Source organism: Mizuhopecten yessoensis, unplaced genomic scaffold, assembly GCF_002113885.1.
Source record: "Mizuhopecten yessoensis strain PY_sf001 unplaced genomic scaffold, ASM211388v2 scaffold277, whole genome shotgun sequence".
In the NCBI taxonomy this organism is placed as follows: Eukaryota; Metazoa; Mollusca; class Bivalvia; order Pectinida; family Pectinidae; genus Mizuhopecten; species Mizuhopecten yessoensis.
In genome coordinates, this window is record NW_018403466.1 from 192,080 (window position 1) to 201,983 (window position 9,904).

At 37.7% G+C, this 9,904-nt stretch overlaps 1 protein-coding gene across 1 annotated transcript; it reads left to right on the forward strand.

The window, feature by feature from the left end:
- Positions 1-2,185: 2,185 nt before the first annotated feature.
- On the forward strand, positions 2,186-9,455 carry LOC110446010 (trimethyllysine dioxygenase, mitochondrial-like; the record flags this gene model as incomplete). Its single annotated transcript, XM_021490943.1, has 5 exons — positions 2,186-2,223; positions 5,007-5,455; positions 6,185-6,405; positions 6,932-7,110; positions 9,231-9,455. Coding segments are annotated over exons 2-5 (1,061 nt in total), but the record flags the coding sequence as incomplete, so codon positions are not given.
- Between the last annotated feature and the right edge of the window lie 449 nt (positions 9,456-9,904).

A 9,904-nucleotide genomic window follows, 5' to 3' on the forward strand; every position in this document is an offset into this window, starting at 1 on the left:
TCCCCGTACCACCAGTACCCTGTACTCCCCATACCACCAGTACACTGTACTCCCCATACCACCAGTACCCTGTACTCCAAATACCACCAGTAGCCGGTACTCCCCATACCACCAGTAGCCGGTACTCCCCATACCATCAGTACCCTGCACTCCCCATACCACCAGTACTCTATATTTTCCAACCACCAATAATTCCGAAATATCATCGGACTTTTTGCATTATTAGTTTTTTTTATATATGAGAACCAGTTTTGACCTGTTGTCATATATCTAGTTTACATTAAAGCGTCAATTAAGTAATTGTATGGTAAAAGGTGACTGGTATGAGATTTTTTTTTTTAAATACCTTCAACTTGTGATCAATGTAATGTTTGAAGCCTGACAACACATAGCTGCTACAGTAAATTACAGACTTAATAATTGAGTTTTAATTACAGTTTGCCCCAGACAATTAACCTGATATATGAATGATCTGCTCCCTCGCAAGTAGATTTACAGGCTGTAGGAAATCATTTCGTGAAAGTCTAGTTTCATCGATAGCAGGAAAAGGATTCAGGAATATGGGAAAAGTTTATTTCGGCCACATAATAGCGAAGCACGGGAAAAGTGGAAATCTAGGAGCATTCATTGAGTTCGATTTAACTTTATCTTTGATTGAAGTTTGGGTCGCGAACACTCAAAAATATGAAACAAAAGAACTTTGTGAATCTGTTATATGATGCATTGGGCTAGATACCGCATAGGAAACGGCTAGTCTGTCAACTAAAGTGTCCATGGAGCCACCTCTCCGAGAGGAGGACAAAGTGGTAGAACAGTGCAAGGGAGGCAACTCGCACTAGACAGACAACCTTTTTCGGGAATATGGAAACAGATTAAAAAAATAGTAGAAGTAAAGCGTTCCGTCACTCAATAACTGTTCAGCAAAAATGTCAATTAAGACACATATAATAAAACACTGAATAGATATCGAAAAAACGAAAGATGTACATTTACACAGTTTTGCCTTTTCATGTTTAGAATATATGACATTTTCAATCAGTGCTGTTGAGGATTTTTTCTTTAAAAAAGAAATGATATTAATTTTAACGATAAATAACAAACAATAGTGACCCTACAAATAGGGTCATTTATGAAAAGAAAAGTTAGTGTTGCTGTTTGACTTATTATTAATATGCAGACTTCCGTTATTCAAATATTGTTATCCATGTTGCTATTACTACACAGCAATAGAAATGGTGGTTATATTCCACACATCCGCAATCAAATACCAAGTTCACTTAGATTTCCTTCGTTGGGATGTTGCTATAGAATGCTGCATTTTTTAAAAAGCCTTTTTGAATTTTCACATTAAAGTTGTGAGGGAACTCACATATTGTTTAATTATTCTTCAAGCTGTTAATTGGTGGATATTCTTGAATATTGAAAAGTAAAACGTTCTAAAGTTTGATTGGAGAGTTAAAAAAGTATTGAACATAAAAGTCCGCTTTTCAGCGCGTTATTTTTGTACAATATACTAGTACAGTATAGTAACTATCATTGAGAAAGTTTTGCGAGGTATACACAGGACAGATATATGTGAGCTGGCGTTTTTTTCAGTCTTGGCATTGTATTTCATTAATCGATCCCAACCAATGTCTTGACGTCATCAAGTAAAAAGGTTGGGCAAGTATACCCACGTCCCCCTACGTCCCCCTATCTGTATGTTAATTAATGTTGATTAATTTTATGTCATTTTCAACATTGTAACGGAACTCATGTACTGTTTTCGCGCCTGAAGTATTAGCATTTCGAAGTTTTTAGATTTCATTATAGACAAAGTTCCCTTATTTGCTGCATCACGACATGTGCTTTGGAACATTTAAACACTTATTTTCATTCTTTGATCTATAGGGGCGTCATATGTTTTGCAAACTTTGACGTTGTTTTACTTCCTATTTTATTATTTTCAGGAACATTTTTCATTTTTTCGCCGCATGTTTTAAATATTTTATCTTCCTTTGCAATTTGAAGAACGTGCATTGTAAATCCCTGTCAACTGTACTTATTTTAACTGTGACCTATTTTCTCATTTCTATTGCAACTTCAACAACTTCTAAACAGAAATAATAGCAATATGGCTGAAGTATCATGCTATGATAAAATCCGGATTTCTTCACCGCTGACCATTTCTTTATTATACACTAAAACAAACATCCGGAGTAAAAGGACGTTTTGCTACCTCAGGTAGGATTAGTTTACGTTGATAATTTAGCTTTTAATCCCCGTTGTCATTGCAATATGTTTATATTTCTGAGCGCACATGATATATCTTAATGCGTTTATCTGTAAAAGAAATAAAATAGGTGATTTGTTATTCAATGCCAGCGGCCAGTAACATAAGTAACAGAGTAACGCAAAGTGACAGGTACATGTTGACTTTAATATCATTTAATATGATACATTATGGACGCAGGCTACAAGCCTCTATATCCATATCAGTACATACAACAAAGCCTCTATATCCATATCAGTACATACAACAAAATTTACATTAAATATACTTCAAGTGTCAATTGAACAATTTTTAAAACTATTTATTTTTTGGACATTGATTATAAGTTATTTGTTATCCAGGGGCGGACATAGATTTAATTCACGGGGGTGGGGGTCACCACCATTTCAGATTTTCAGTTAGCCATTCATTGGATCAAATGCTTATAATTAGCATGCAAGTTTAATATGCTAACGTCGATTTACTGACATAGCAGAGGTACTGGTCTCGTCTGTCAATACACCTATGATATTATGAAGGATAGTAAGGTTGTGTTGACAGAGAAGGCTAGTACCTGTAGACTAACCTTTGTCACAATGATTTTTGATTGTAAAGCATTCAAATGTGATGACAATGGTCCTTCTTGCACGTGCAATATTACTCATATGCTCAATGTATTCACGGCGCAGGTGGGGAATTGTTACCCATATGCGCCACTATTACCCATACATATACGGGCCCCTGGGTTGTGCCCAACCACTGTTGCAAACGTAACACCTATCCCCTGTGGCTACTACGGACCAGTGACCATACAGGTAAAAAGTCTTTATCATGGTTCTCTGACCTTCATGTATTTAATTGATGCTTGGGCTGTGATATCAATTAGTGTCAACACCGAGTTTAACCTGTTGGAGAGGGAAGGGATGGTGGGATGTTCTCGTTTCCCCCACTTTTTATATAACAAAGGAAAATGTTGATTTAGGAAGACAATGGCAAACCAATTATAGTCTGTTTCATAGTGTGTGGTTTGGACAGTGTAATACACAACTAGAACCACCAGTCAAGAATTAAAAAAAACATTGTTTATTCAATTCACACGATAGATGCAGTGTATGCGCACTAACAAAGCTTATATACACGTGCGCTGGTGACACCCCCTTTGATCCGCCTCTGTTATGTTCCATGCAATGTCAACAAGGCACAGTACTAGTGTTTATTTTCTACCTTTAATTGCAATTTAAAAGTACTCAGAGCTGTTTAGAATCTGTGTATATCATTACATGTTAAGATGATAAATAAATCTGATATTAATAATAAATAATAATATACAACATTTGATATAGCGCCCTATCTTGCTAACATAAGCCACTCTTAAGTGCTTTACAGTACATAGATATCCAATTTATACAATTAGCATATACATTAATAAATACAATTTTGGGGGAATTTGCAGGAGCTGCCTTATCAGGCGATAACTACTAGCCCTATGCCACCTGGGTAATATCTCTCCATGTGTGTATGCCTGCGTGTGTGCTGGAGATGTAATGTGTTCTGTTTGTATTGGGACCGTGCTTCCAAAGGCAACCTTTATAGTACCCCCTCACTTGAATGCTACAGCAAAGATACCGCAACATCCACCCCAGACCAGTTTATACTCCACCTGGATTGTTGGAGTTGTGTGGGAAGGAGAAAAACATGCGTACAACGACTTCTGGGATCGAACTCCGAAAGCCGAAGTGTTAACCACTCGACCAATCCGGCTGTAATAATAATAGTGTAGGATAGGAGAGACATTTGTAACGAACCCTTGTGGCCAGACCGGGATTTGTACCCGGAACCCTCCGAAATCTAGACAGATGTGCTACCAGTTGAACTACCTGGTCGCCGATCCAGTTTAGTTCTGCTACTTTCCTTCTCCTTTTTTGCCTTTTGTCAGATGATCTATATATAGCTATAAAGACTGACTGACTACACTGAAGCAGGATAGCTATTTCTCCCACCCTTCACAGGCGTGTCTCCCGTTTAAACCGGGAAAGATTGTCACCCCCTAGGGGGAGATAGCCTCATGCCGATTAGCACGTGTTCAATTGTGACTTCATTAAAATGTGTCATCAGTAATTGTGACGTCATCAAAAGTGAATGACGATATGAATACCCCACTTGTGTTTTTGATAACAAACATGTCAGACTACTATCAGTGGAGTTGTGACTGAAATAATAGGATGGGAGAAAAAAAATCATCCCCTATCTTGAGGGTGTAACAGAGAAATATCCAACCCTCGGGAGAGCCTCAGGTAAGACAACCAAAAAACATCACCCCTCGGGTTGGAGATTTCTCTATCACACCCTCAAGGTAGGGGAAGATTCTATTAATCCAGCTATGATTCATAGCAGTATTGAGCTATTTTTGTAAGATTTCAGTTTTGTTAACAAGGGTTGGTCACAAGCACTAAATGTAACAGGAGAGTGAAATTCACGGAAAGACTGGAACTTTTCTAAAATATATTGTACTGTACATGTACCATCAGGGATTGGAACTAAACAATGAAACCATTCAGAGGCGGCGTATCCCACATGTGATTGTCGTAGGGCAACTTTAACATTCTGTACATCATTTACATTCGTAGAAATAAACAAGTATAGTTGATTGGTTTTAACAAATGTTTTGACAGGTTGTTTAATTACATGTATAACAATTATCTTTACTCTAAAACATTTACTTGTATATCAATATGACATGTTGTTCTTTTTGTAGGATACAGAGGACAATGAACAGAGTTATCTTTCCTTTAAGGAGGACAGCAGTAAGATGTGCCACACGGTCAAAATTAAACTTTGGACCACAACCTCTCACAACTGCTAACAGTAGATCAATATCTATACAACCGCTCCATTCATCAAGCATCTGTAAAAATGTACGAAACATCCATGTCGGCTCTGTATACAGACATACAGTTACCGAGGGAAACACCGCTCCCGTAACAGGAAGTAGATCAGACAGTGTCATCGTCAGCAATGACCGGATTTCTTTGAAATATGGCGAGTTTGATATGGATCTACTGTTTGTGTGGCTGCGAGATCACTGTCGTTGTAGCGACTGCTATAACCACGACACCAACCAAAGAAATCTACAAGACAGGAAGTTGAATTTTGAGGACTCGCCGTCCCGTGTTGAATTTGACGGCCTGGTCCTAGGTATCTCTTGTAAGTGAGATTGAAAAATTAGATATACCTTACCTTATTTTGGCTAATGTCATGTTTTCTTTGACACTATTTACTTTGAAATTGTACAGTATATAATTTAGTTTGTTTTATGTCATCTTAGTCAACATAAACTCCGGTTAATATCATGTTATATATGCCAGTTTCTAAACATAGGTTTTTAAAATTTAACTAAGAAAGCTATATTTCATATTTCAATTAATATCATATTTCACTATATTTTTTATTTCATAAATGACGATATCAAAAGAAACACGTTTCAAAAAAAATAGTACATACTTCATTGTTCATGTAATATATGTTATATCAAAGCAATATTTATCTGACCCCACAATCAAAGGTCAAGGTAATGACATGCTGACCACACATGACGTACACGACATTCCGGTCAAAGGGACACCTCACCCTGACCATGCAAACATATAGGTCAAGGTGACACGACAGTCTGACCATATACAGTAAGTACAGGTCAAGGTGACCAGCCATTCTGACTAAATGCTTACAGGTCAATCAAAAATTGTAGTGACATAATTCTGACCTTATAATCAAAGGTCAAGGTGACACATCATTTTGACCTTCCAATCAAATGTCAAGTTGACATGTTATTCTGAACATAAAATCAAAGGTCAAGATGACACCTCAATCTGACCAATCAAAGGTCAAGGTTACATGGCATAAGTTCTACAGTACATGTATATCATTTGTTGATAGGGCCAGATGGTCATGTGACGTCGTATGATATCAACTGGTTGGTGGACAACGCCTACCACAGTCAGCACACAGATCAGGTAGACAAGGTACCGTGGGACAAAGAGACCATCGAGAGTGCAGGACTTCCCACTGTACACTTCCACGAGTACATGGACTCCGACGAAGGGCTTCGCAAACATTTGCACAATCTGGTCAAGTTTGGTTTTTCAATTGTCACAGAGGTAAGAACATTGTTTGGATTCTTCTGGTGTAAAATGAAAATAAAAGATAAATTTGGCAATTATTATGAATAATAGTAGTTTTGGTAAATATGAATCACAATAAAGAAAGTGACATAAGGATGCGAACAAGAGGATGATTACAGTAACACACTAATCACTTACACAATAATGTTTGTGATGTGAAATAGAGCATGATTACAGATCTAGATTAAACACTGATGTTTTCCTCTTTGTGACATTAGACTGTGAAATAGACACTAATGTTTCCCTCTATCCACTAATGTTTTCCTCTATGTGATAATAGGATATATGAGATAGCCACTAATGTTTCCCTCTATCCACTAATGTTTCCCTCTATGTGATAATAGGATATATGAGATAGCCACTTATGTTCCCCTCTATGTGACATTAGGTTATGAGACAGACACTTATAGATAGAATCTTTCCCTGTACGTAACATTAGAATGTCAGATCGGGGATGATAAGTTGATAACAATAAGGCACTAACATTTCCCTCTATTTGCAGGCACCACCGGTCCACCATATGGGGACTCTGGAGGTTGCCACTAGAATATGCTTTAAACAGGAGACACATTTTGGACCAGACTGGACATTTACCTCAAACAACGAGAGGGGAGATACTGCGTACAGCGACCTCTACCTCGGAGCTCATACTGACAACACGTACTTCACCAACCCTAGTGGGTAAGGCATGGATTAGACCAAAACTGAATGTCACATCATGATTTCTTGTTAATGTACCAGTGTCAGAATGTTAGCTCATCTTTTCAAATATTAAGGACACTGGTGGTTACCATGTTGACATTTTTGGTGGTCACCCAGCATTGGCATTGCCTGGTTCACCCTTTCACCCCTAGGTAACTTGAGTAGACTCAACCATACATTCATCTGGATGAGTCCATTATAGTTTACAGTGGTGAAAGGGTTAAAGGGATTTTATAATGTAAGTGTTAACATTTGTTAGGACCCTGCAGTAGAGATGCAGATGTTTTATTCTAATCTGTCTGTCCATATCTATATTTTTCTTTAAGTGATCTCTGAATCCAGAAATCCGAAATGCCACATAATGAGTTCACTATGACATGTAGATGTGCATCTGAGGATTAAAAAGTTGTGTTACCCTTTCTGGCTGACCAGTGTTTTTTAAAAACTTTTTTATATGTGTTTAATAGTATCCTAGTACTTAATGTGATTTTTTATGAATAGCACCATATCATCAGGATCTCCAAATCCAAGATGGCCACTAAATAAGGTCACTGTGACTTAAGATAAAACCGGAGTGATATACTGTCAAAAGTACATTGTACGGCCCTTTCTAACCTGTCAGTGTTCCATTGTATGGCCCTTTCTAACCTGTCACTGTTCCATTGTATGGCCCTTTCTTACCTGTCAGTGTTCCATTGTACGGCCCTTTCTTACCTGTCAGTGTTCCATTGTACGGCCCTTTCTAACCTGTCAGTGTTCCACTGTATGGCCCTTTCTAACCTGTCAGTGTTGCATTGTACGGCCCTTTCTAACCTGTCAGTGTTCCACTGTATGGCCCTTTCTAACCTGTCAGTGTTGCATTGTACGGCCCTTTCTAACCTGTCAGTGTTCCACTGTATGGCCCTTTCTAACCTGTCAGTGTTGCATTGTACGGCCCTTTCTAACCTGTCAGTGTTCCATTATATGGCCCTTTCTAACCTGTCAGTGTTGCATTGTACGGCCCTTTCTAACCTGTCAGTGTTCCATTGTATGGCCCTTTCTAACCTGTCAGTGTTCCATTTTATCAGCAACTGGCAAAATTGTAACTGTGGGACGAGCGATGCAGCCTTATCCGGCACTTGGTTGATATGCTATGCTAATAACAACATATCACCTTGATCCAAAATACGATATGGCCACTGTTATTCTCTTCTTAGTTGCTGAGACATATACGACTATACTTAGACTAAGCTTCTATTTGTACAATTGGGTTCATACTTTATGGTAAATGGTACGTAATTGATATGCTACATAGTAATTTAGGTTATCAAGAACGCATAATCCAAGATGGCCATCAAATTGGCCGTTTGACTGTAAAGTTTTCTGTTTGTATAGCAGGGTTAATGCTGTTTTCAGTATTTTTCATTGTAAGTCATAAGATCACTTGAAATAAACCAGAAATAACCCTCTTTAATATTCAAGTCGGTGCCGTAGAGTATGTGTCATTTTAACTTGTGACTAGTGTACCAAAATTAATTATCTGTCCCGAATTTTCCTTGGGGTCGTTAAAATTCTTGCAAAAGAATCGCAGAGTATTTTTCTTCCAATATATCCTGGGTCCCTATGTGGGTTCCAATTTCACAGAGCTAATTTTTTCATTACCTCTGCTTGGAGTCAAATGCAGGACTTAAGGTTTACTAGTTTCGCCCTCTATGGAATGAGCTAAAGAAAAAATCCATGGCTGAATCGGTAGGAAGCGATCGACTTGTATTTTACCAGAGTGACAAATAGGTTCAAGTTATCTAAACATTGTGTATCTGAATTTATCACGTAATATGACTTTAAATTAAAACTTTTTGTAACGGTAAAAGAGAAAGTGTAATCAGGAATTATTACGCAAAATTTTGTCTGGGCATTGCTGCGAGAATATTTCAAAATATTTCTGAAAACCCTAGATTTTTTTTTACGATAAACGGTCATGACCCAGGACTGGTTTTGGATTGTTCCAGTGAAACAGTGCACACCCCTTTCTTGATATTGTCATTTTCCCCTAAAAAGTGTGCACTATATATAGTATACGCGACTATATTCAGTAAGTCAGTTGTATACTTTTTCTCTAGGATACAGGTGTTTCATGTTCTGGAGCATGAGGGAGAAGGGGGTCAGACACTCCTGGTAGACGGACAACATTGTGCAGAAAAGCTACGATCTAAATATCCCGAGGACTTTGATCTTCTGACAAAGACCGTTATTCCACATGAATACTATGAAGAGAAGCTACGCGTACGAAGTCTTGGTACTGTCCTCTCTGTCCACCCAGCTACTGGACAGTTTTTACAGATAAGGTCAGTTTTACTGTTAATAAAGCAATCCTACACCACTACATATAAACGTATATTATATCTAGTGACAGCAAGGTGTATAGCATCTACACATGAGTGACTGCCCTTGAGTCACTCTCCCATTCACAGGGTTAGACACTATTACTGTGTTTGCTTGGTAGTACACAGAACTAGTAGAATAGATTATTTACTAGTCCTTCGTCAATGTAACTAGTCCAAGATTTCCTGATAAGAAACATCACGATCTACTGCACGAAACATCAAAAGTAATCGACTGTAGGGGACTTAAAATAACTACTGCCATAAAAATATGGTGAAGTTTTAGGAAAATTTTGACAATTATCATGCAATATATCTTATTTTAAGCAGTTTTCTTATTTTTAAAAAGGAATATTCTTATTTTATAATTCACAAGTCCAAAGAACCAGTTAGGTTAGGTGATTCACTAGTCC